The sequence below is a fragment of the Ruditapes philippinarum genome, unplaced genomic scaffold (assembly GCF_026571515.1).
Source record: "Ruditapes philippinarum isolate M1 unplaced genomic scaffold, ASM2657151v2 ctg1310_1_1_1_1, whole genome shotgun sequence".
Classification (NCBI taxonomy): Eukaryota; Metazoa; Mollusca; class Bivalvia; order Venerida; family Veneridae; genus Ruditapes; species Ruditapes philippinarum.
The window spans coordinates 192175-219846 of NW_026856986.1; the positions used below are offsets into that span (position 1 = coordinate 192175).

Genomic DNA, 27672 nt, shown 5'->3' on the forward strand with positions numbered 1-27672 from the left:
ACGGTTTTCGTGCTGGAGACAAGGAAAAACAACGGAGAAGTTAAAAAACTCTGGAAAAAATGTAAAACATATACGTAATTTATCAATAAATATCAGAAAGTTATTTTTTCAAATTGCATCCATTTAGATTATCGTAGCGTAATAATTATTCAACATTTATGTAAAAATGAAGTTGAAAAACATTCCCACTTCATGAGAAAGACGTCATTTATTAATTTTGACTTTTATATCATGCTGACTGTCTTAAGAGACCGTTTCATTAAGCGACCGTTTTGGGTGTTTCCCTTGCGCAGTCGTTTGATACACGTTTGACTGTATTAGTAACTTTTCTTTAAGCCATTATACTCTCAAACAATTCCTTTTCACTCTCAAGTAATTCCTTTTCACTCTCAAGCAATTCATTTTCACTCTCAAGCATTTTCTTTTCACTCTCAACAGTTCATTTTTACTCTCAAACAATTCTTATTCACTCTTAACACTTTCTTCCACTCTCAAGCAGTTCATTTTTACTCTCAAGCATTTCCTTTTCACTCTCAACAGTTCCTTTTTACTCTCAAACAATTCCTATTCACTCTTAACAGTTCCTTTTTACTCTCAAGTATTTCCTTTCACTCTCAAGCAATTCCTTTTAACTCTCAAGCAATTCCTTTTCACTCTTCACTCTCAACAATTCCTTTTCACTCACAATAATTCCTTTTCACTCTCAACCAATTCCTATAAGCGATGTTTTTTTAGCTACACTCATTCTCAACTTGCTTCCACTTAGCAAAGCAATGTTTTTACTTTCTAAATACTGATTTTCTTTACAGCATTTGCTTTTTATGCCCCTTCCCCCTACTCTAGAGGGAGCATTTAGATTTGCCCTTGTCTGCATTTGCATGTTATGCCACATTTAGCTCTAAAAGTGCTTGGCATAGAGTCAACAAACTTTACAGGAATGTTGATCAGCATGTGAAGTTGTGCACCTTGGGTTTGGCGTATGGATTAATTAAGTTTTGTCAGAGTGATTGCCCTTAATACTTAGTAAAAATTTGCAAATTTCAACTTGTGTCCCGCTTAGCTCAAAAAGTATTTGAACTAAAATTATGAAATTTTACAGAAATGTTGGTCAGCATGTATAGTTGTGCACCTTGGGGTTTGCTTGTACGCTTGTATATTAATCAAGGATCTGTAGAGTAATTTTTCCCTTGACTAAAATAGCAAAAACCATTCCAAAATGCTGTGTCATGTGTACCTCTAAAAGTGCTTGAGCCAGAATCAACTTTATCATGTTGATCAGCATGTGAAGCTGTGCACCTGGGGTTGTGCACGTTCATTAATTCAGTTTTGTAGAGTTATTGCCCATGACTTAGTAAAGAATTTGCAATATTTGACTTGGAGTCATGAAACTTTACAGACATATTGGTCAGCAATGTGCAGTTGTGCATCTGGGGTTGTTATATTGCTTGTTATTATTTTCTTTTAAGCATACTTTATGATATAAAATTAAGATTTGTAATTCTAAATTTTTGGGAAAAATCAAGATGTCAACATTGGAAAAATTGTCATTTTTATGCCCCAACAGGGGCAGGGGGAGTCCTGAAGAATTTCCTTTGTCCCTCTCTCATACTGTCCTGCTGTCAGTAGACTAAACAGTGGAGTGTGGGGTCATCTGTATTGTATATTGGTTTTTCATTCAAAGTAATGTACATTTTAATGTTTTTACCAAAATGATTTTTCAAGCTGACTATTTTTAACTTTTCTGTATGGATTATGGAAGTTGAAAGTATTTTTAGAATTTGGCAGTAAAGATGTATTATGGCAGTTTCCAAGGTGTTTTAAATAGTTTAAATATTAATCAAATATTGCTCTTTTAAATAATGGAAAAAAACAACAATTTTAATTGATTTATATTGTTGTTGGTCATTATACATGAAAAAAGAGTTACAACTGGTTACTGTGCTATTTCTTATCTAGATTTATAATTATACATTTTGCAAACAATGTTTCCCTCTGAAGTTTAGTTTCAAATAATTCTTCGAGCTTATTTTCTAGTTCAGTTTTAGCACTTATATGTTGCTTTTAAAATTTTGCTTCATGTATGTAAACTTCTTTTTTGAATATCATACAAGCTAAGAGTTTGATATTGTAAATTTTGCTACTTGACTTGGGTGGAAATAAACAAAATTTGACTAAGAATCGTACCAATAGGTTTTTCAGATAATACAGGATTGAAAAAGACTGCATAAGATATGTACAAACAATTCTTTTTAGAAAAGAATTACGGTTATTTTTACATACCAAATATCAATTTTGCAATGGTGATGGGCTCAATAATCTTTATTTTTTTGTGTTATGCAATTATGTTATTTTGATCTGTAGAAGGTTCAGGGTCGGACTGCGAGGATAGCTTGTGTGAGCGTTATGGCGGTACGTGCTACCTTGACATGGAGGGTATCTCCAGATGCTCCTGTAGCTTCAGTTGTGATGCTGTAAGGTAAGGTATAAAATGTACAAAAGAAACGTGTATGATGTTAAAGACGAAATCCATTCAATTAAAAACTTTATTGAGCAATCTCTGTATTATAAACTTCATATAAATTATGGAAAGTGAAGATCAAAACATGAAAGTTGTATGATTTATAGTCTCTAATTAATGTTAATTCTCTAGAAGTTTTAAAACAACACAATATAATTTGATTCTGCCAATTAAAGGGTTCATGAATTAGAAATACAATTGTGTGTAACTTAAGGATTAAAACAATTGCTAAATTTAGATCTCCAGTTTGCGGCTCTGATGGTGTGACTTATGGAAACAAATGTGAACTGGACAAGGCTGCCTGTAATGGACAAAAAAGAATTGTTGTGCAATCAATGGACAGCTGTGATGGTAAGAATATATTTTCAAATTCAATCAAAGTTTTTAAGCATGCTTTCCAAAAGAAAAATCAGTTGTAAACTTGGTGAATGGTGTTGGCTGGACGGGTGCAAACAATTTCCCCTGTCAGAAAACTTCATTCATACTATGTCGGAACTTTTATCACCAAGTGCTCTGGCCTTTTTTTCATAATTGAAACATTAGAAGATTAAATTAAGTTCTATGACTCTTCTTATAACATGAACTAATAAGGGTAGCAATTCAAAAATTATTCATTCAAGATATTTAATTCTATCTGCTTACCATTCATCTGTTGTTTTTTGTTGTTTTTTTTGTTTTTTGTTTGTTGTTTTTTTTTGGGGGGGGGGGGGGGTTATTAGAGGGATAGGTTCTTTTTAACTTACTTAGGGTTCTTTATAACTGACAGGGTAGTTGATGACACATTTGTGCTGGAAACAATCTTAAAGTAATTGCATAAGGGAGGACCTTAGGTCTTCCAACACACTTTACACTTGTAGAATATTGTGTTGCACAAAATCTGCAGGGCTCTAAAAAAACTGCTGTAAAAAAAACAAAGTATTCTTATCATTGTCATCATTTCATTACAAATGTATTTCAAATTTTTCAAACATGCGCGGTCTAGGTTTTAGATCATCTGGAAGTTGCATGTTACTGAAGTAATCAATATTCAGCTCTCATTATGCCATTGCAAAAGAGATTGCATTAAGTATGAAGCCATATTTGCCTGTTCTGCTTAAAAGCTTTTAGCAATTATCTTCACTAATGATAGGTTATCTGTGTAAATCTGACAATTTAATGTGTAAATCAAGGGAAATAATTGTAACAAGTGTTTAGACTCTAGAGTGTGGGAGGCGATTATGTTAGTATTGAATTTATAAGAGGTGAACAACAATTAATGTTCATGGAGAATTGTTTTTTTTCCCCCATTTTAAACATAAGAGCATTTACATGCATTCCATTCCCTTGGTCATTTGTTTGTTAGTTTTTTTATAATTTAAATGCAAAAAAACTGGTTTCCCATAAGTTTTTGGGAACAGAAACCAGTTTTTGTGAACAGTAATATACCTTTAGGAGGAGGAATTTCCACATTGTTTTCCCATGAAACGGGAACTTCGGGCAATTTTTGCTGCTCATATGTATTAAATTTATTTCTTTAAAATTTACTATGGGGAAATTGTGGCGAAAATAAATTTGTGAATTAAGTGTCCTGTAAAATCATCTTGGAAAAAAATATGTATATTGTACAAATTAGGCCATGTACAATAACGATTATCCTCTGTAAAAAGAGCAAACTTGAGTAAAAAATAATATTTGTTTCTAAACACTATTCATGGTACCTTTTTTTATGCAAATTCTAAGACTCTAGGATTCTATGAATTTTGTTGCTATAACGTAGAAGAAGTGAGTTACCAAGCTCCTCATATATTATGAATCATATAATTTAAGAGATAGATTAGTAAAGATGATGATAATATTCCATGAAAATAATAAGGCCCAATTTATTTATAGATATGGATGAAGTTTTATGTGATGGACTCAGCCCTGTGTTAAATTCAGCCACTGGTCTTCCATATGCGTGTACAGGCGGCCACGATTGCCCATCTGGGAGCTACTGCCATGTGCAATTCAGAAAGTGCTGTAATGAAGGTAGGTAACTCTAGCACAACCCAATTTACTACAAACTTCATGCAGTAGTTACCTCCCCTAGTTGTATGTAAATCTTGATTATCACGGGAAAAAATTAAGATAACTGCTTTCTTACATTTAACGAAAGATTCAATTCTTATTATATAAAATTCTGACATGTAATAAAAAAAGAAACAGTCAAACTTTAAAAATTATAGATCAAAAAGATGAAAACTGAAAAAATTCTGTAAAATAGGTTTAGTACTTCTAGGGGAGACTACTGCATAATGAAATTGCATTTTCCTGATAAATTGTCTCCCTTCCTTTTTCAACAGAATGTAATTGGCTTTATTCTCTTATTTTTCATTTATTGTCATTTTTTGTGTGTAGTTCAAACGTCTTTTTGTGTATTGAATCGTGTTACAAAATCATGTATGCCTGTATATGCTGTCTTTTTTGTGTCTGTGTAACATATTTGTGTGTCTTCATACTTGACAATAAATGTGTAATAATGTATGCTTTATGCTTTGTGTTATGCTGAATCAAATATATATATTACGATTATTTACCCATTATCTATGTGTGTCTCAATCTTTTAACATACCTTGCTTTCATCATCATGCCATGATTGAGGCTGCATTTTTTGCACATGTGCATTATTGAAAGAACCTTGATTTTTGGAATATGTATATATTGCATTTTGGTATGAACTTTTATGTCACAAATACATACATACCATAGTTGTTGTTTCACATATTTTATGTCATGTTTGAAACATTTTTATGTTATGGTTTTTTCTTTTCTATAGACTTTTTTGTCATGGCACATAATTTAAATGTCATCCATATAATGCCATGGTTTTTTGGTACATGTATTAGAAAATGATAAAACATATTTATGCCATGGTTGTTTTTTTGTGTTTGATTTTGATAAAACATTATAATGCCATGGTTTTATATTAAATGATAAATTACCAAGGTTTGATATTCTATGGAAAGACCATGGCTTGTGCTTTCTGATACTTCATAAATTCACAATCATGCCATGGTACAGAATGTTGCTTGAAAAATATAAAATACAAAAATGATAAAAAGATTAAAAATGAAGTTTTAGAGAAAAAAAAGGAAATAAGATACTTGAAAGCATCCCACAAAATTTTAGTGAAAGTATCACTTTTATAAACATTTAGCATGTTTTGTATGGAAATTATCTACCAATATCCTGTATATGCATTTCTGCAAAGGTGTTCACTTGCCCTACGTTTATGTAAAACAAACCTATGTTCGAGTCGGCCATGTTTGCTAAAATGCATGCGTTAATTCTTAATTCATTCTAACTTTCTTTCTTTTCTCTTTTTATTATATAATTATGATAATACTTTTAACATGAAATAAGCTGAAGGGTGAGGGATAGACTTCTAAAACTGCAATTTACTTTTACTTTCTTGACAGGAAAGATAGCCAGATAAAACTTCTTCCATTTTATTTATCATTAAGATTGATGTTCCTGTCTATAGAAAATATTAGGTTTGACAGTTATGTATTAGATAAATAATGGTTTCTACTTGATTGAGATATGGTTAGGGATTTGATATGTATGTTGTGCCTGTCCACATAATGTGTTAATGACTCCTGGCTTTTCTTGAAAGTTAAGAGGCTCTTTCAACTCAATATATGCAATTGTTTTTATTTGGTTGACTTTACTTAACACTAATGAGCACTCATGGTTGACTGTACCTTACCACTAATTGTTTACTGTACTTTATCACAAATGGTTGACTCTACTTTACCACTAATGGTTGACTGTACTTAAGCACTTATGCATGTAATGGTTGACTGTACTTTACCACTAATGGTTGACAGTACTTTAGCACTAGTGGTTGACTGTACCTTACCACTAATGGTTGGACTGTACTTTACCACTAATGGTTGACTGTACTTTACACACTAATCGTTAACTGTACTTTAAACACTAATGGTTGACTGTACTTTACCACTCATGGTTTACTGTACTTTATACACTAATGGTTAATAAACTGTACTTTACCACTAAGTAAAGTGTTGACTGTACATTACCACTTATGGTTAACTGTACTTTATACACTAATGGTTAATAAACTGTACTGTACCACTAAGTAAAGTGTTGACTGTACTTTACCACTCATGGTTAACTGTACTTTAAACACTAATGGTTGATAAACTGTACTTTACCACTTATAGTTGACAATAAATTGTCCATTAAATTTCATCAGAAATGTTATTTACTAAAATTGGATGTGCCATGCTTGATTTCTTTCTTTCTCTGACATTGGAAATTTCCTTCTTAACCTCATGTATCTGAACTGCAAACTGTCCCCCACCCCCTCTTTTGTATATTGTTTGCAAGTTGTCAGTGATGATATACCATTGTTATTTTACTGTTTCTTTCCCAGTAAATAAATAAACATTGTGTTTGTCAGTGTTTGGAAAACATAATACTTTTAAATATGTTTTGGTATATATACTGAAGTTTTATGTTTATTATTTTCACGATTAAAACAGTTTTAAGGATTGGGGCAAAAACAGTTAAGTTTTTAAAGGGAATTAAGTTCCAGAGGGTTGGCTGAATCCAAAATGGCACTGATATAACTGATTTAAAGAACAAAATACCAATTGTGAGATTAATTTCGTTATTTTGTAATGAAAAAAAAAATAGGTGAAAAGACTAAGGGTCTTTCAAACCTGAGAGACCACAAATAATGTTATTACCTCCCTTGAAATTCCAAATTCTAATATACTGTTATTACCTCCCTTGTAATTCCAAATTCTACAGTGTTTTTACCTCCCTTGAAATCCTGCAGTCATTCCATTATATTTGGTGACTTTATAACCTCCTTTGATATTATCTGATAATGTAATATTCTCCCTTGTCATTCAGTAATATATTTGTAAATTTGCAATCTCCTACGCAGTGATCTCCCCTTACAGGATTAGATCTCTGCCATCACAACATTTTCGTCAAGATTTTTGACGATATGAATTTTTTCAATTTTTATATTTATTTTAAAAAGTAAACACGGTTTTGCTAATGTTTCAAGACCGATAGGTGTTAGATGTGAACTAAAATAAAAAATAATTTTGGAAACATAAATATTGTGAAAATAACTTTTTAGAATTTTAATACCGCACCGTTTATTTCCAAAACAATGACCCCTCTCGAAAGAGAAATCATTCAAGTAATTATTAATTTTGACTCTACGCTTTACAAAAATCAATTTTTTTTAATCATATCAACATATTTGAAACCAGAGTTCAAGTTTTAATGTGGCTGTTTATTACAGATAAAACATTTTTTCAACGATTTCATTGGCGTATACGCCATTTTTACACAATCATGTGATAAGACCATCATCACGTGATTTGTGTGAAGGCAGTGGTTACTGGCCGTAGCGTAACCGGTGCGTGGAGATTTGTAAATTTGATGTTATTACCTCCCTTGACATTTAGTAATTGGTAATTTCTTTAGACGATTCATTATATTAAGAATTATAATAGAAAATATTATTTGTAAAACTAGGACTTTAAATACATTGGGCTATGATACATACATATTTTCTTTCATGTTGTTATACAATTTTAACAGTGATTATTATCAGTCATTTAGAAATTGCTAACATTCGGCTTATTCTAAAACATTCATATTTCTAACATTTGACTTATTACTGACTTTATTTTTTTATTTCAGATATGTGTTTGAATGTAAATATTTTGATAAGCATCTTGAATAAGCTTTAATTGTTTATGTATATTGTGGAACTTTTGAAAATTTACATTGATAATATGATGTAAATGCATTCTATTTTTAGCAGACTTGGTTTGAAATCCTCTAAACTTCAAACCCCACCTGTTTTCAGTGATCTCTATTAAACTTCAGGGAATAAAAAAATTAGCTTAAAAAAAGAAATGTGAATAAGAGTGGTCACGCCAAATGACTGGGTTGACTGTCTCTCAACCCGGGGATCATGGGTTCAAGCCCAACTTGGGCCACAACTTTGTTTCCTCATATGATGCCAGTTTTGGTTTGTCCCAGGAACTTGTTTTACAATCCATATTAAAGGGACTCCACTGTGGTTTAAAAGCGTAAAATCATAACATTTGAATTTCTTACATAAATGAGCTGGGGCACTTTAACCAGAAATATATGCAAAGATAGTTAAGAAATATACTTTGAAATAAATTGAAAATCGAAGAGCTCGAATAATCAGAAATTTTGCACAAAGATTAGTGGTCTAAACCTACATCAAATGGTGCATTTATCTGGAAAAAATATTTTCAGTCCCATAATATCAAAAAACCTCAGTGGAGTTCCTTTAAATAAATATGTTTAAAATTTATGTGATTGAATTAATTGTTTAATCATCAATATTTTTTAAAATGCTTTTTTTTGTTTTTCTTAATAAGGAATGACAGAAAACAAATCTCATTAATTTTTGGATTCAAGATTATTTTGTTCCTTTTAATATGTTTCCTTCTATTGAAGAATGACCTTAAATTGTAATAATTATTTGGTCAACGAAAAACTTCTCTCATTTTGAAAATTAACCTTACTACAGCCCTTTAGCTTTCTCTTTTTGGTTTTGATAATTTTTTTTATTACATCATTCTGTAGTCAACTATTTCACCAAGATCGAGAATTACATACCCTATTAAGATGCTCAATAAACTTGCTGTAGTACTTTACTTTTGCTTTATTTGGTTTAGATTAAAGAGTAAATGAATGGCCTAACGTTAAACATAGGATAAAAGAGCTTTTGGTTTAGAGAGTTTTTTTGGTACTGAATGATAAAAAATAGACTCTCTTGAGTCTTGACTTAATTTTAGAGATTATTTAGTTTAGAGGGTTTCGTAAGTATATAATGAGTATAATGTACACATTTGACCATGCTATGACATCTTGTTTGAGTCTTGTATCAGAACCTGTGGTGCTATTTTGTTGCATGCCGTGATACAAACTTATTTTGTTATTAGAACGGTTATCCGACATCTATATCGAGGACTGCTCGGAGAGTGTTTACGGATGCTGTGACGATCATGTGACTTTTGCTCCGGGACCAGATAAAAGTGGTTGCCCAGGTAATACATGGATGTTCTTTTTATATATATTGTGAATAATTATATTTCTTTCTTAATTACATATTAATCTTCATCAAAATCATAAGAAGTAATAAAGGCAATAATGTTCTATAGATTTATTACATATAATTTAATGTTAACAAATATTGATTGGTATGATGAAGGATTTACAAATTTTTAGCTCACCTGAGCTTGCTCAGGGTGAGCTTTTAGGATCGATGAATGTCCGTCGTCCGTCGTCCGTCCGGCCGTCCACAATTGCTTGTGAACACTCTAGCGGTCGCATTTTTGCCTCAATCATCATCAAACTTGGTCAGGATGCTTATCTAGTTGAAAGCTCGGATGAGTTCGAACATGGGTCATCTCAGATGAAAAACTAGGTCACAAGAGCTAAAAATAGAAAAACCTTGTGAACACTCTAGAGGTCACATTTTTGACCCAATCTTCATCAAACTTGGTCAGGATGTTTGTCTAGGTGATAGCAGTCATACATGTGACATCCCGGCGGGATTTAAAAAAATCCCGATATTTCAACACTGATCCCGATTCCCGATATTACAGCTTGAATTCCCGATATTTAAAAAAAAAATCAACATAAAAAAATCAAACACAGCACCTGTATCTAAAATGTAAATTGTGCCTCCGGGCATTGATTGTTATCTGTCCATATCCTCAATTATAGCGGATTAAATTTTGAGTCGCTAATTGACAGCAAGGTGACGTATTAAACAGTTCCAATACCAAAAGTTATTCTCACATGTTTAACTTATCACGTGTCGTGTGTCAGTCAATTGACCTCTTTTGTAATTTGGCAGTAGGTATTACACGCTACTACGTCATCAAAACTACCCTGTAAATTTACATGTATGAATTCGGCTCAACCTTTGATTTTCTTTGATTAGTGCCGCACTGATAAAGATAAAAGGGGAGCAGAATCATTTAAAGTGGATCATTCAAAACCTGTTTGAGATGTCTAATTAAACTATTTTTAGTGAGTGGGTAATTTTTTGTTTTGTTTAGGAATTACGCAATCATCGAGGCAAAAATGTGGATTTAATAACAGAACGATTCTTGCATTTATTTTGAGTCTTTTACTTATGTTTCGTTATTTAACTGTCATAGTCTTATGTTTATGAATAGTTGTTGCACGTATTCAAATAGCTTGTGTTTAATTATTGAATGACTGAAAAGACATTATAATTCTTCAAACTGAAAATAATGAAATGTGAAAGTGTGACTGTTTAAGAAATAGCCAGTATGACTACACTTATTTATTTATCTATTTATTTATTTTTTTGGTGAAATAAATTAATATTGATCAACAAAAAAATCATAAAAAGTATTATCATTTAATGATTTTGAGGGTAATATAGATTCTTTGAACCAAATGTGCCAAACACGCACTGAAATTCAAGTCGATAAAAAAATCCAGTTTTGAGCCTCAAAATCCAGCTGAAAATCCAGATTTGGCCCATTTCATTTGTCACATGTATGATAGCTCGGATGAGTTCGAACATGGGTCATCTCGGATGAAAAAGTAGGTCACAGGAGCTATAAATAGAAAAACCTTGTGAACACTCTAGTGGTCACATTTTTGAACCAATCATCATCAAACTTGGTCAGAATGCTTGTCTAGTCAATTGCTTGGATGAGTTCGAACATGGGTCATCTCTGATGAAAAACTAGGTCACAGGAGCTAAAAATAGAAAAACCTTGTGACCACTCTAGTGGTCACATTTTTGACCCAATCATCATCAAACTTTGTCAGGATGCTTGTTTAGATAATAGCTCAGATGAGTTCGAATATGGGTCATCTGGGATGAAAAACTAGGTCACCGGAGCTATAAATAGAAAAACCTTGTTAACACTCTAGCGGTCACATTTTTGCATCAATCATCATCAAACTTGGTCAGGATGCTTATCTAGTTGATAGCTTGGATGAGTTCGAACATGGGTCATCTCGGATGAAAAAGTAGGTCACCGGAGCTAAAAATAGAAAAACCTTGTTAACACTTTAGCGGTCACATTTTTGCATCAATCATCATCAAACTTGATCAAGATGCTTGTCTAGGTAATAACTCGGATGAGTTCGAACATGGGTCATCTCGGATGAAAAACTAGGTCACAGGAGCTAAAAATAGAAAAACCTTGTTAACACTCTAGTGGTCACAATTTTGACTCAATTGTCATCAAACTTGGTCAGGAAACTTGTCTAGGTCATTGCTGGGAATAAATCGAACATGGGACATCTCGGATGAAAAACTAGGTCACAGGAGCTAAAAATAGAAAAATCTTGTTAACACTCTAGTGGCTACTGTTGTGATCCAAATATTCTGTTAATTGGTCTGAAAGTTTGTTTTGATGATTTCTAAGTCAAGATCGAACATGGGTCATCTTGGATGAAAAACTAGGTCACACCGCCCAAATATGGAAAAACCTTGTTAACATTCTAGTGGTCACATTTTCGACTCCATTATCATCAAACTTGGTCAGAATGCTTGTCTAGGTAATTGCTTGGATGAGTTCGAAATCGCATGTGAAACTAGGTCACCGGAGCTAAAAATAGAAAAATCTTGTTAACACTCTAGTTGCTACTGTTTTGATCCAAGTATCCTGGAAATTGGTCTGAAAGTTTGTTTTGATGATTTCTGGGTCAAGTTTGAATATGTGTCACCTGGGTAAAAAACTATGTCGCACTGCTCAAATATGGATAATCCTTGTTAACACTGTAGTGGTCACATTTTTGACTCACCTGTCATGAGACTTGGTCAGAATGCTTGTCTAGGTAATTGTTTGGATGAGTTTGATAATTCAGGTGAGCGATCTAGGGCCATCACGGCCCTCTTGTTTTAAAAAAGCACTGATATTGTGATATAAAGTTTTATAAATATTATTTACTTGCAACAGCAAGATTAATGATGATGGCCAAAACTTAAGCTTTAAAAAAAAAAAAAAAAAAAAAAAAAAAAATTGTGAGAATTCCCTAGACTTTCTATTAAACCCAGAATTTATATAATGAATTCTCCCTGCTTTGAATACTAAGGGATTTGAGCTTGAACAGGAATAAGAAAATAACCAACAGTCTTAAGCCTGGACAGACTACATGAAATTGTGCAGGCTAGCCTGGCTGTAACCTGTATATTGAGCCGCGTCATGACAAAACCAACATAATGGTTTTGCGACCAGCATGGATCCAGACCAGCCTACGCATCCGCGCAGTCTGATCAGGATCCATGCTGTTCGCTTACAATCCCTATAACAAGTAGAGAAAGTGATAGCGAACAGCATGGATCCTCAGATCAGACTGCGCAGATGCGCAGGCTGGTCTGGATACATGCTGGTCGCAAACCCATTATGTTGGTTTTGTCATGACACGGCTCATATAAGAATAGTGGCAAAGACTTTGAAATCACTTTCATTTTAAAACATTAAAAACATCAGTCAAAATATCTAGATATATGATTGAATGTAGATGGTTTGAAAGCAGCACGCCTCCAGATTCATGCTAATTTTCATGAAGATTTTGAAAATGTATTTGAATGTGTAATATTGTTAAGTAACCAAAAGGAAGCAATTTACACATTATCAATGGCACGTAAATTACCAAAAAGTTGTAAAATATGCATAATTTTAGCATTTTCTTGCGTTAGGCAGTAGAAATATAGTTGTAAATACTAAAAAATCAGTCATTAATCGCACCTAATATGTAAAATATTACTTGAATCTTAAAACTTTTTACTTTTACTTACATCTTAGTACATTTTTTTCAAGTTTGATTTTATTAAAACATTTTGACTCATCTGGAGGCATGCAGCTTCAATTCTATCATTTAGTTGATATCAACATTTTTGTTATAATTTTAAAAACTGAAATATACAAAACAAAAACAGAAAATTAATAGTGAAAACAGTTAATGACATAATTATATTAAAGCTTACATATAACAAAATTCCTTTAGGATATGATCAAGTCAGTAAGTTTGACTTCATTAAAATTCACTTTTAATTGAAAAATTAAAAATTAACTCAAATGATTTTTATTTGACAAATTAAAACTTAACTCAAACTCGAAACTAACCCTTAATGAATTTAACTCTTTAATAATTCTATGATTATTTCAGCAGTTGTTTTAGCAGAGTGTAGTAAATGATATATTTTAACATTATCTTGTTTCAATAGAGAATATATTTAGAATCCCCAAAGAAAGTCTAAAATGACAAAATTGAAAAAGTTGCAGGCTCAGTTTCATTGACCCTGTTCATGGGCGGTATATACCGTCAAGTGCAAACTACCATCCATGCCCCTTAGCACTGGCTTAAGCAAAATTCAGCATTTAAACACAAAAATGGCAAAATTTTTAATGAAGAAAATTCCGCAAATGTGTTCATATGGCTTTTGTCATGGAACCTTCAATGTGACACTTTTGTGCCATTCCATGAAAAGAGGCGTATTGTCCCCAAGTCAAAAAAAGTGTGTGCTCTAAACGAGAAAACAATGGGTGAATCCTGCCAAAGCTGCTGATATCTGTCATCTGAAAAACCTGTCCAATCAGATTGCGGAATTTCTTAAATGGACTTGTACATTATGTCAATTAAGGGATATCAAGAAGAAAATTTAAAGTGTGCCAGCAAATTTCATTATAATGATTGTTAAGGATATTAAATTTTAGTTCCAGTCCGGAAAGGTTTGAGTGCCATCATGAATCCGTACTCTGTGGTAATGCACTAAGGCCACCTGAAGTATTCATCCACTGCACTGGCGTAACTTGCTAAATAGGAGGACGTCATAATGGCCAAAAGAGAATTATGTTTTAAACCTAATCAAAAATATCCCCATGAAACTGGAACTTCAAGACCAGAAATTACTGATTCTACATTGAAGGCAATGAGTAATTTTGCTCCCCTCACCAAATTACAACAGTTAATCTTTCATATACTTTTGACAAGTATGATGAATATCACCAATATCAGAAGTGATTATCAAGTTGTACAATATATTGTCTATAAGGTTTTTTTTGTTATCTCTACGAGTGTATATTGATCCAGCCATTGGCCTGTATTTATCATTGTATCATTGTAAAAACTAAGGCAAAATGAAATATGTCAGTACTCTTCAGTGCCTGAAAGTGCAGATGGACCCTTATTAAACTTAGGACGGACCACCTTATTAGATTAAATAGAACACACACACCTTTGGGTAATTGAAATTTATGGACAACAAATTAAACAACACAGTTAACAATTTATTAATCCAACATCAATGAACAATTTACACAGCTTGTTTAAGAGAAAATAGAGAAATTTGAGTACTTATTTGTCCTATGTGCCAAATATACCATGAAACCTTCAGTGCTGAAGTTTGATATCAATACTATTGTCTGCCCGCTAAGTAATCCAGGGGTCACTGGTTTGATCCTTGGGCGGGCAAGGCAAAATATGAGCCGCGTCACGGCAAAACCAACATAATGGGTTTGCGACCAGCATGGATCCAGACCAGCCTGCGCATCAGTCTGATCAGGATCCATGCTGTTCACTTACAAACCCTATTACAAGTAGGGAAACTGACAGCTAACAGCATGGATCCTGATCAGACTGCGCGGATACGCAGACTGGTCTGGATCCATGCTGGTTGCAAACCCATTATGTTGGTTTTGCCGTGACGCAGCTCATATATATGTGAAAATTTATCTAAGAGATCAAGTCCAAATGGTCATTTGTCTCTTATTACCGATTCAGAAACTATTTGAGATTAGTAGTTGGTGACACTTGGGGAGAAATTGGTAGTTTAATACTGGCTTGTTATCCAGTGAAGCCGGATAAATTGGCCAACCACCGAGATGTGAATGTGACCAAAAATGTTTTGAAACTGACACATAAAAACCAGACAAGTGTGATTTTTACCTTATTTTATTAATCAGTTCATCAGCTTTTAGTAAATGTAGAGTAAAATAAAAATGTTCATACAAATTTATATTAAAAACCTTTTACAATTTGTAATAATGATGGTCAGGAGCTCTTAAAAGTTTTATTTCTCACAATAATATGCTACAAGTCCACAGCAGAAGTTAGCAAAAATTGCTTCTTTTACTATATATTTGCCTTTAATTTTGAATAATAACCATATGCCGATATTTAATTAAAATTATGTGATATAATAAGAGTTCTTTATTAACAAAAAGAATTGTATCATTAAAAAATTAAGGTCTCAATTTTCATATGAAAACAATATTGCTATTTTTGTCATGACTTTTGTTTTATTTACAAATTATTCGGAAGACCTTTTTACATGATAAATTTCATTATTTCGTTTCATGACATATCCGATGAATATAACAAGCTGAATAACACTGTGCAGTTGGTAACCTGCATGCCATACAATAGTAACACTGTTGTTGCACCCTTTACCCCACCCATCTCCCAGTAGCTGTGTTTGATTTTAGTGTTGTTTTTTACTGGTGTTTTAGTTTTTATGTTGTGCATGCCTCAGTTGCATCGTCTCATATAGATATGAGCTTGAATGATATGTGGTACAAAACTGAATGAATGGAATGCCTTTGTTTATAATATGTTTATTTTGCTGCATGTAAAATAGTTGTTGTTTTTTTTTCAATATTTGTTTGTTTGGTTATTTTTTCTTAACTTTTGAAGGTCAAACAACATATTTCTGTAATATTAACCATAAATGTACATCCTGTTACTTGTGATGAATTTACCTTTTGAAGGTCAAACAATTAAATTAAATGTGTTATGATTATATTGTCAATATATATAGTATAGTTTACGCTAAAAGCCAATGCTGTTGTTTTTTTGACAATATTGGTGCATATAATGCAAGAGATTAGTGTTTGTAACAAATTTTAAAAAAAAGAAAACATAAGGCTTAACACAAAGCCTTTAAAGAATCAGAACTAATCTGAAAAGCATGTTGATATCATGTTAATTAAGCACGATATGTCAAAATTGAAGAAACAGCGTAAGAACCATTATTCTGAACATATGGTGACAAATTGCTTTTTTGGAGTTTCAGTATTTTTAAGGATATGATCTTAATACAGTTAGTCTTTGTATAGAACTGTTCACTAATTAGGGGAGAAAATGTGTAAGTGGTTCGTTAGCTTACTGGATAGAGCTGCTGAACGGAATTCAAGGGTTGCAGGTTCAAGTCTCGGGCAGGCCGCTCATTTTTCTTCACCATGTGCCATTTGGTACACATTCTGGAGCTATGATGTATATATATAAGCCCCAGAGTCAATTAACAATTTTCTCTGACCTGTATGGATTTTGAGGAGATTCAATATAGTGGGGGGGAATATGTCACAGTATAGAACTTAAATCATGATAAGAAAAAGGTAAAAACAGCCAGGTAGCTCAGTTGTAAGAGCCCTGGAATAATATTCCAATGGTTCCAACTGTTCAAATACCAGTTAGGCTGCATTTTTTCTTTTTTTGCTCTGTGACATATCTCTTGAAAATATTTTTTTTTATAGAAAATATTCTGAATAACGACAAGAGAATAAATGTTCTAAATATAGATCTTTTTTAAGTTATAGAACCCTACAGCCTTATAGATATTTTTATCTGATCTGACTGTCATTTCATACAAGTTTGATGTATTGACTTTGTGACTTTGAAACAATTGGTAAATTTATATCACTTTGATTTTAGAAAAACATTTATTAAATATTTATAGTCATCTTTTACCTTTTAACATTTTTTTCATTCCTTTTCTTCTTATTAGATCAATGCCAGTGTAACCCGATGGGATCTTTAAGTACGACATGTCACCCGGTGAATAAGAATTGTACCTGTAAGCCAAATGTAGGAGGTCCAAAATGTGATAGGTGTGAGCCCGGCTATTGGGGCCTGGCCCTGATCCATGAAGACGGCAAATCAGGTTGCATGGGTAGGTAATTTTACTTGGCATGTTTTGCCCTATAAAATTTAAGATACAATTATAAATATGAATATAATATAAACCCTTTAAACCTGCTGTATAGAGGCAGGCTGGCTGCGAGGCATGTCTGACCAGATTCTTAATTATATTTACTGTCAAGAGCTCAAGTATTTTGTACTAAATTTTCAATATTGAAATCCCTTAAACTTTGAACAGATTGAATGCTGGCTGAGAGTGGCGGCATGGCCACATTGTTAATGTGTTGGACTAGTAGTCTAAGGATTGCCAAGTTCAAATCCCATCAGGGGCTAGCCTGATTGTTTCTGTGAGCAAGAAACATCACTCCTTGTTTGGTACTGGTTCTGGTTCGAGGTACAGATTCCAGAGTGTTTCAATAAGCTTATAGCTTCCAACACATTGAACGGAATAAATTTGTATAAACTAGAAACAAATTCTTTGCACAAGTTAAGCAGGTTTGAATGAGTAGAATGACTGCATTCACTCAGCCATAAGACGGACTCCCCTATAAGACTATGTCTAAATGCTAAACTGTAAAGTACATTATCTTTCTCTTCTCTTAAGCATTGTGACGTATACATATTTGGTATATTGAAATGCACCATTTTGAGAATAAAAATACAGTAGGGATTAGATTAGTTTCAATAAAGTTAAGAAATTTCGGCCAAATTTTAAACACTGTTATAATGTAATTCTTATTCTCATCATTCTAAAAAATGTTTGAAATGGCCATTCAAAACAATTGATGTCTTAAGTGTTTGTTTTTTTTAATTTCTTGAAACCCTATGATAATGACTTGCAAAACATATTTTAAAACCCAATTATTATGAGGATAAATTGGAACAATGTATATTTTATTTTTCTTTTCCTGCAGAATGTCTTTGTGATCCCATTGGAGCGAGTAGGAAGGACTGTCAACAAAATACTGGCCGATGTCTTTGTAAAAGTGGGTATGATGGTCATAAGTGTGGAAGATGTATAAGCACTGGAAGGCCAGCTGGCTCAATGGGTTGTGAGGGAGGTGAGTATAATATTTCCTTTGGCTTGATTCTTTATTCTTTGGGATAATTAATGAAACATGCCTATTTGTGAAGAAATAGAGAAAAACGAACAAGTAGAGAAAAATGGATTCCCAAAATGACATCTAAAGCAACAAAAGTAAAAATGTTGAAGGCTTGGTTTGACTTAGTTGAACATTTAAACACGAAATGGTAAATTTTTTTATTTAGAAACATTTGCAGATTAATGTCAGGATCGATAAACATGTCTGCATTGAATCATATTCAGACTGGTTTGGGAGGCTTCTTGTGTTAACTTTTCTACATTTGTTTCATAAATACTCAAATATAATTGAACTTATGGATGTAAGGTCTTGATGATATCAAATTTTGATTAAGCATTTTTTTGGCTCAAAGCTTTCAGGCCTCCGAATCAATAGGACAGGGAGGCAATATTGTTATCCTTTTCAGTTCATTTGTTTGTCCGTCTGTTTGTCACAAAACTTTAATCTTGACAATTACACAGACTACATCTATCATAGTTCAGAGGAACATAATGCACCTCTTAATGTGCTGAACCCAGTAGATCCACATAGAAATTCTTAATGAGAAAATAATTATGTTGTCTATTGTTTATGATGAAAAAGTTATATATCACTGTTTCTCAAGATGGCCTTAACTAGCTGGAATAGAGAGTGATTTATCTTTGTCACCAATATTGAGCCAGACCTGAAGTTGTATACTGATGGCTGAGTCACTTTTACTTTTCATAGTGATATCCCCAATATTGATGAAAAACAGTGTCAGAAATGGAAGAAGGACGAGTCAATTTAAGAAATGTTTGCATATTCTAAGACATTCCTTTAGGAGTGATAATTTTGACTGATACGATTTTTTTTTAAAATCCAACATAATCTTGTGGTGAAACTCAGATAACTTGAATACACTGAAACATTTATAAGTAAGTGTCTACATTTTTGTAGCCCGTGTGCCGGAGTTTTATGACGGTGGTAAGAGTGTTTTGATGTGTTTATATTTTTTTGTTTTTACTTGTACAAAGTTTTTACCTTATTTATTTTATATCATCTATATTATATGATATGTTAATATCTTTATTATATATTATGAGATATCCTATCCACCCCTGTATAAAATGTGTTCCATTATCTTAAACAAAACAAATGTACTCTTTACCTGTTTCATATGTTAGTGGTTAGTCTTGGAAATTGCCATAAATAATATTGAGCCAGGCCAGCCTGCACTTCTGTATTTTGTTATTGAAATCCTTGAACTTTGATAGGACTGTTCCAGATTTGAAGCAAGGCAAATCAAATATAGTAATAATTCCTTCCACCGTGCTGGAAAAGAGCCAGAGCTAAGCCAGCCTGTATATCCTTGCAGTCTAACCAAGCCTCTATACTCTTGGCAGACCAACTTTAGTTTTTTTTTTTATCTTGCTATCCCCCCAAAAAAGATAAAGGATAGTTCCAGTTTTTCCTAGTTTTAATTACCTTTAGCCTGCTGTGGGCAACAGATTCTGACCATGCAAGCAATGCAAACCAAAGCTCATCCGGCACATCTGCACCATTTGATCATAGTCTTTACTGTTGACTAATTATACCCCCGCACAACAAAGTTGTAAGGGGGATATACTGGAATCAGCTTGTCCGTCCGTCCGGCTGTCTGTTGGTTTTTTCTTGTCCGCCCAATAACTTAAGATTCCTTTGACCCTTAGTCTTCATATTTGGCATGGAGGTTAGTCATGATTAGTAGATGACCCCTATTGATTTTGAGGTCACTAGGTCAAAGGTCAAGGTCACAGGGGCCTTGACTTCAAAAAGCTTGTCCATCCATTAACTTAAGATTCCTTTGACCCACAGTCTTCATATTTAGCATGGAGGTAAGTCATGATTAGTAGATGACCCCTATTGATTTTGAGGTCACCAGGTCAAAGGTCAAGGTCACAGGGGCCTTGAATTCAAAAAGCTTGTCTGCCCAATAACTTAAGATTCCTTTGACCCACAGTCTTCATATTTGGCATGGAGGCTAGTCATGATTAGTAGATGACCCCTATTGACTTTGAGGTCACCAGGTCAAAGGTCAAGGTCACAGGGGCCTTGACTTCAAAAAAGCTTGTCCGCCCAATAACCTAAGATTCCTTTGACCCACAGTCTTCATATTTGGCATGGAGGTTAGTCATGATTAGTAGATGACCCCTATTGACTTTGAGGTCATCAGGTCAAAGGTCAAGGTCACAGGGGCCTTGACTTCAAAAAGCTTGTCCGCCCTATAACTTAAGATTCCTTTGACCCACAGTCTTCATATTTGGCATGGAGGTTAGTCATGATTAGTAGATGACCCCTATTGATTTTGAGGTCACCAGGTCAAAGGTCAAGGTCACAGGGGCCTTGACTTCAAAAAGCTTGTCTGCCCAATAACTTAAGATTCCTTTGACCCACAGTCTTCATATTTGGAATGGAGGTTAGTCATGATTAGTAGATGACCCCTATTGATTTTGAGGTCACCAGGTCAAAGGTCAAGGTCACAGAGACTTTGACTTCAAAAAGTTTGTCTGCCCAATAACTTTAGATTCCTTTGACCCACAGTCTTCATATTTGGCATGGATGTTGATCATGATTAGTAGATGACCCCTTTTGATTTTGAGGTCACTGGGTCAAAGGTCAAGGTCATAGGGACTTTGACTTCAAAAAGTTTGTCCACCCATTAACTTAAGATTCCTTTGACCCACAGTCTTCATATTTGGCATGGATGTTGATCATGACTATAAGGTGACCCCTATTGATTTTGAGGTCACTGGGTCAAAGGTCAAGGTCACAGGGACCTTGACAAAAAAAAGCTTTTCTTCTCAATTGCTAAAGAATGTCCTGTCCGCAATGTATTGATTTTGACATTTTCACATTTGAAGCATGTAGAATACATAACTTAGCAATGCACTGGCTTAGTAACCTCAGATTTGGCAGGGAGGTTGTCCTTGAGCTCTAAATGGCCACTGTTGATTCTGACAAAGTGGTATGCGGGGGTATTCGCCATGATAGTGGCAGTTCTAGTTCAGTCAGTACCAATACACATAATTTTAAAATTTACCCGAAAAAAATGAATGGTTTTGTCCAGATTGAAAGTTGGACAAGTCCATTTTAAGATATTTTAAGGGGGGTTTAAAGGCAAATACTGACTGCAGCTCATTTGTTAGTGTATGTATGTGTGTTTGTTTGTCGTTGTTTTTTTTTTTTGTCACATCCAAACTTATATTGGCACCAAGTAACAATGAGAATATAAACTTTGTTTGTTCTTAGTTGTTGTTTGTAAATAATATAGCATTTCTCCTTGCTGTAGACTCTATTCAAATCAAGTTTAGTTGAGTGCCCTGAGTGCATTAGATTTTCCCAAACTGCGCCTGAAATTCTTCCTCTTTATTTAGAAATTAGTGTTAGTGCGGTAGTGCATTTTCTGTGATAGATACCATTGGCTTAATTGTTCAAATTATAGTAATTATAGTTATTTTAGGACAGAAATATTAATAATTGACATAATCAGTCAATTTATAGCAATCCTACTGATTTAAAGACAGAAATGATTGACTAAATCTGTCAAAATTGAGCTAAATCTGAAATGATTTTATAATAGAAATTATTGACTTCAGTCAAACTATATTTAGTCTAGTACTGATTTTATGACAGAAATTATTGACTTAATCAATAGTTATCAGACAGATTTTAAAGGGATTCTACTTAGGTTTTATGACATGACGGGACCGAAAATAATATTTCAAATTTTATATTCCATTTGATGTCCGTCTAGACCAATAATATGTATGCAAAATTTCAGATCATTTTCTCCCTTTTTTCCAGAATGATTATTCTAATTGTTGAAAATTGACCCTAAATTGAAATTCGCTCAATTGAGGAATAATATGATTTTCATTTCTTAATTATCTTTTGGATATCTCTCTGCAGCTGATCTTTGTAAGAAATTCAAATTATATGTTTATAGGTTTTTGTACCTCAGTGAAGCTCCTTTAAGACAGAAATAATTGACTTTTTAAAGTTAAAATATAGCAAACTGACTGATTTTTAATACAGAAATAACTGACTTTTACAGTCAAACTCCAGCAATCTGTCTGATTTGTTGACAGAAATTATTGTTTTATTCAGTCAAAACTAACTCAGTTCAATACAGAAATTATTGACTTAGTAAATGAGACTATAGCAATCTGACTGGTATATAATAATACTCAATGTCTTGTATGAGCCAGTTGATATATTCAGTTTTGTGTGTGCCACCAGCTGTACTTTCTTTTTGAAGCTTACTCATTTATTTATAAGCTATTTCATTTTATTTATCCTTTTTTTTTGGTTCAATAAAATACCAGTTGTAACTCTTTTTATAAATCTTTAAGGAGTCAGAAATATTATTTAAATATCAAATCTGAGAAAGGCATTGATTTAAAACAGTGTCTACTAATTCTAAAGATTTTTATTACCAGTTAGTACATTGTATTTGTAAAGAAACTTAATTTCTGAAGAAGATAGTTTTGTTTGTAATGTTTAAAATAAAGTAGATTTTAAGTGTAAATTATAATTTTCTCTCTTTTGTTAACCAGGTGAGTATTAAAACAAAATACTATTAGGAGCCTCTCATGGGGCTTAGTGGTTAAAGTTACTGTGCTTATTTCAAATCAATGGCCCATAAACAAAGCCCAGCTACACAGAAACACAGAAAAGGCATTTAGTAGGGCATCGAACCTGGGATAAATTTGTGTAAGGCATACAAGGAATAGAATTGGAATAGCAGTAGTAGTAATGTAAAGACAATGTTACTGTTGTATGACTAGGGCAAGAAACAACTAGATTATAAAAGTGCTTTATGTTACAATTTAGGACCAAGTTAAATTGAGACAAAGATTTTATGATAAGTCAACCTTAACCTGCTAGAACTGAAATTGATTAAATAGGGAAAAAAAACGGAATCCCTAAAGATCAAAGCCCAACACGGCAAAATTGAAAACATTGCAGGCTCGTTTTGATTGAGTCTGTTTGATGAGCCTTTGCCACCATTGAAGAGTTAGGCTAGCCTGCATATTTAGATCATGCTTTCGCTTTATACTGTTAAATGTTGATATTGAAACCCCTAAAACAATTAATTAATTTACTGTTCCAAATCTCTAAAACAAATTCCGTATATTAAGGGGAAGGGGAAAGTAGGCTTTGATCTCTATAGTTCTGTCATTTCCAATTCAAGACAGGCGAAGAAATTTCACAAGATAGGTTTTGTTATCTGAAGGTAAAAGTAGACAAGATATTGCAGTTGTGTTTTTTTTTAACAGTTTGTGACAGATAAGGTACATAATGTAGATATTCTGATTTACGGTATGATAAAGGGTAAATTTATTCTTTAGCAATTCATGATAAAGTTACTTAGAATGGAAAGTCTAATTTTACAATAAAGGACATGAGGAGTTAGGCTTCAATGGTCTTAAGTAGTGTTTTGTTTTACAATTAGGACATGAGGATTAAGGCTTCAATAGTCTTTAGTTGTGTAGGATAGGAGGATTTATATTTCAATGGTCTTTAGTAGTGTTACAAATAGGACATGAAGATTTAGGCAGTAGTGTATTCTTTTACAACAGGACATGAAGATTTAGGCAGTAGTGTTTTATTTTACAAATAGGACATGAAGATTTAGGCAGTAGTGTTTTCTTTACAAATAGGGCATGAAGATTTAGGCAGTAGTGTTTTCTTTTACAATTAGGACATGAAGATTTAGGCTTCAATGGTCTTCAGTAGTGTTTTCTTTTACAATTAGGACATGAAGATTTAGGCTTCAATGGTCTTCAGTAGTGTTTTCTTTTACAATTAGGACATGAAGATTTAGGCTTCAATGGTCTTTAGTAGTGTTTTCTTTTACAATTAGGACATGAAGATTTAGATTTAGGCAGTAGTGTTTTCTTTTACAATTAGGACATGAAGATTTAGGTTTCAATGGTCTTCAATAGTGTTTTTCTTTTACAAATAGGACATGAAGATTTAGGTTTCAATGGTCTTCAATAGTGTTTTTCTTTTACAATTAGGAAATGAGGATTTAGGCGTCAATGGTCTTCAGTGAGTGTCTTTTTTTTCTACAATTCAGGACAAACAAAGTCATGTGGGGATCTCATATGTTACTATGGTGCCACTTGTTCTGACCAATACAAAATCCCACAATGCTTCTGTGACTTTCACTGCCCGGAGTATGATTTCCCGACCACTGGTTATATGTGTGCTACTAATGGCCTGACCTACTTAAGTGAATGTAGCCTGAAGAAAGAGGCCTGTAAAAGACAGCAGGACATCAAAATTGCTTACAATGGCCCATGTAGAGGTACTGCTATTATAACAAAGGTCTGGAGGAAAATTGTTGTATTGCTTTTTTTTGGGAGGGGGGGGGGGGGGCTGGGTGGGGTTTGGTGGCAAATACGACAGTTTTCCATTTTATATTTGTGTTCAATGTTGTTCAGATAAAATTATGGCCTAAATGTTATGCAAAATTGCTGTTATGAGTTGTAGACTTGGAAAGGTTTCTAGAGGCAATATTCACAAGCTAGAAATAGATAAATTCTAAGAACTTTTAATGTCATGATGTACCAGTGAAGGGATTTTCACTTATTTTATGTACATAGTACGCATCTTATCATTACCTGCAAATATTGATTTTGATGAAGATTTGCTTGGACCTCCTAAGTTACTCCCCTTGTGGCTGAGGTGTTTTCTTCATTGATTTAAGCATCAGAATTGCAGTCACTCTTTTATCCCTGTTTGATTATTAGAGGCGACTAAAAGGGTCTACATATCTAGTCTATGCATCTCTTAGCAACAGCAGATGGATGGTTTTGATCCCTGGTGTTGCTTTGAAGGTTGTAACACCAGAGTTTCCTGTATTTGCACCATATGACCTAAACTGTGTTGTTGCACCATAAAGCCAAACATACCTACAAGCTACACAGGGATTGAAGACCATTTAGTGAACTTTTCTTGGCATCTTAACCAAACTTGGTCCAATATGGTGTGTTTTCAAAGTTGCTTAATCAAACAAACATGGATAACTTTTCCATCTGTTCTGATAAATGACCCTGTGCAGTATAATGGCCGGCTGATATTGCAGTGTCATTGACTCTTTAGCCATTAGATATGATGTGATATTTCCTATCTTATTTTTTCATACTTTTATGGGGGCAATATCAAATTATATCAACTGGCTGAATAGTCAATAAGGAGTTTTATTGAATGTGTAACATAATACCTGTATTTATCCAGATGTTCTCACCCTTGGTCCTACAGATGTGCCGTACACTCCGAGGTCACGCAAGACGACCAGACACATCCAGGCCAGTAACTACATGACACCAAAAAAATTAGACCCAACAGTAGGACCACCCATTTATACAGTGGACTTTCATAAATATGGTATGTATTGATGAAATAAATTACAATAATATAAAGATTTTAACCTTGAAATAATTAGAGAAAAAAAATGTTTTGAGATTTCATGATATAAGAGACTAAGATAATATCTCAATAATAAAGAATGTTCTGCATTGCCTGCCTGAAATCAAACCAGCTAGTTATCTATTTTGTCAGCTTATTTTAACCACTAGCCTTTCACAGCTGTGGGTTCGAATCTGCCAGGGACTTTGAAGTCTTTCATGTGAGGTTACAGCAAAAGGTTGTTAGTTAATTCACCTGAGGTGACTGTTGGTGCCAGAAATATTAAATGCACATGAGGACTTCTCCAACCAGTAAAGCTGAAAGACTCCAAATGACCTTATTATATTAATGTCTGTGTCACTTTAAACCCGACAGAAATGCCAAAATAGAAACTAATGGTGACATTACTCTAATTATCAGTTTCAATGACTCATTACAATGACTATATAAATTAATTGTATGTATTATTATCTTATGGTGTCTGTTTGTTTTTGTTTCTTTGTTTCTTATTATTATTTTCTATATTTTGTTCATGTCGGATACAAGCTTAAAGCTTATGTTTTGTACTGTTAACCATAACCGACTATAAATAAAGTTTGTCTTACTGTCTTAATTATTCACTCACTGTTATGCAATTCATAAGGATTAGCTACAATAAATGTATATTTATCTCTAGATGAATGGTAAGTTAAAGTTTTATATAAATTTATTTTAGTTCAGTTGTGTTGGAAGCTATTTTAGCTTAATAAAACACTCTCAAATATGTGACTGGAACCAACCAGTACTAAGCAATCAATGTAAAGTTTCTTGCTGAAGGAAACAAGAGCTTGCCCGGCCTGACAGGGTTTGAACCTATGCGGCCAGCAATTCTTAGATTACTAGTCTGGCGCATTAACCACTCATCCATGCCACCATGGTGGAAAATAGCTTCCTTATATAGTAAATAGATTCTAGACAGTCTAATATTTTCTATATTCTCACAAATTGTTTTTCAGGTAGGATAGGAGACCTGTGTTTGGAGGACAGCTATTGTTTTATACCTAATAGTCATTGTTACCTTGCTCTCTGTCAATGTAATGATGGTTACATACCAACCTACGAAAATACTCAATGTTCAAGTAAGTATCAGGTGTTCAAACAAGTTATTGTTCACATAAGTTTGTGTTAAAAAATACTAAATGTTCAAGTAAAGTATCAGGTGTTGAAATGAGTTATTTTTCACACAAGTTTATGTTAAAAAAATATACAGTGTTTATTTTAGTAAGTACCAGGTGTTCCAATGAGTTATTGTTCACATAATGTTGTGTTTAAGAATTCAAGTAAGTATTTTATTAAAGTACAAGTTTGTGATAAAAACAGTGTTTTATTGATAAGTATTGTATTTAAATGCTATATTAGTCACACAAGTTTGTGTTAAAATGAAATATTGTGTGAAAATGTTTGTGTTCATGTAAGTTTAATATTGATGACGAAAGGGTGTGTCCAAATACTAATTGAGCCGCGTCACGACAAAACTAACATAGTGCGTTTGCGACCAGCATGGATCCAGACCAGCCAGCGCATCCGCGCAGTCTGATCAGGATCCATGCTGTTCGCTTACCAACTCTATTACAAGTAGATTAACTGATAGCGAACAGCATGGATCCTGATCAGACTGCGCGGATGCGC

General features: G+C 33.4%; 1 protein-coding gene across 14 annotated transcripts in view; it reads left to right on the forward strand.

Moving 5' to 3' along the window:
• Positions 1-27672, forward strand: part of LOC132748391 (agrin-like) — a 232091-nt gene that overhangs the window by 190766 nt on the left and 13653 nt on the right. For 8 of the 14 annotated variants that reach the window (XM_060737983.1, XM_060737982.1, XM_060737977.1 and 5 more), the window contains 10 exons: positions 2362-2476; positions 2757-2869; positions 4388-4525; positions 9511-9615; positions 17352-17516; positions 18400-18546; positions 19507-19533; positions 24671-24901; positions 25834-25983; positions 27000-27122. In XM_060737983.1, the coding sequence (XP_060593966.1) occupies positions 2362-2476; positions 2757-2869; positions 4388-4525; positions 9511-9615; positions 17352-17516; positions 18400-18546; positions 19507-19533; positions 24671-24901; positions 25834-25983; positions 27000-27122 (1314 nt within the window). The remainder of the gene's footprint in view (positions 1-2361; positions 2477-2756; positions 2870-4387; positions 4526-9510; positions 9616-17351; positions 17517-18399; positions 18547-19506; positions 19534-24670; positions 24902-25833; positions 25984-26999; positions 27123-27672) is intronic. The other 6 variants (XM_060737979.1, XM_060737981.1, XM_060737980.1 and 3 more) reach the window with 6 other exon arrangements.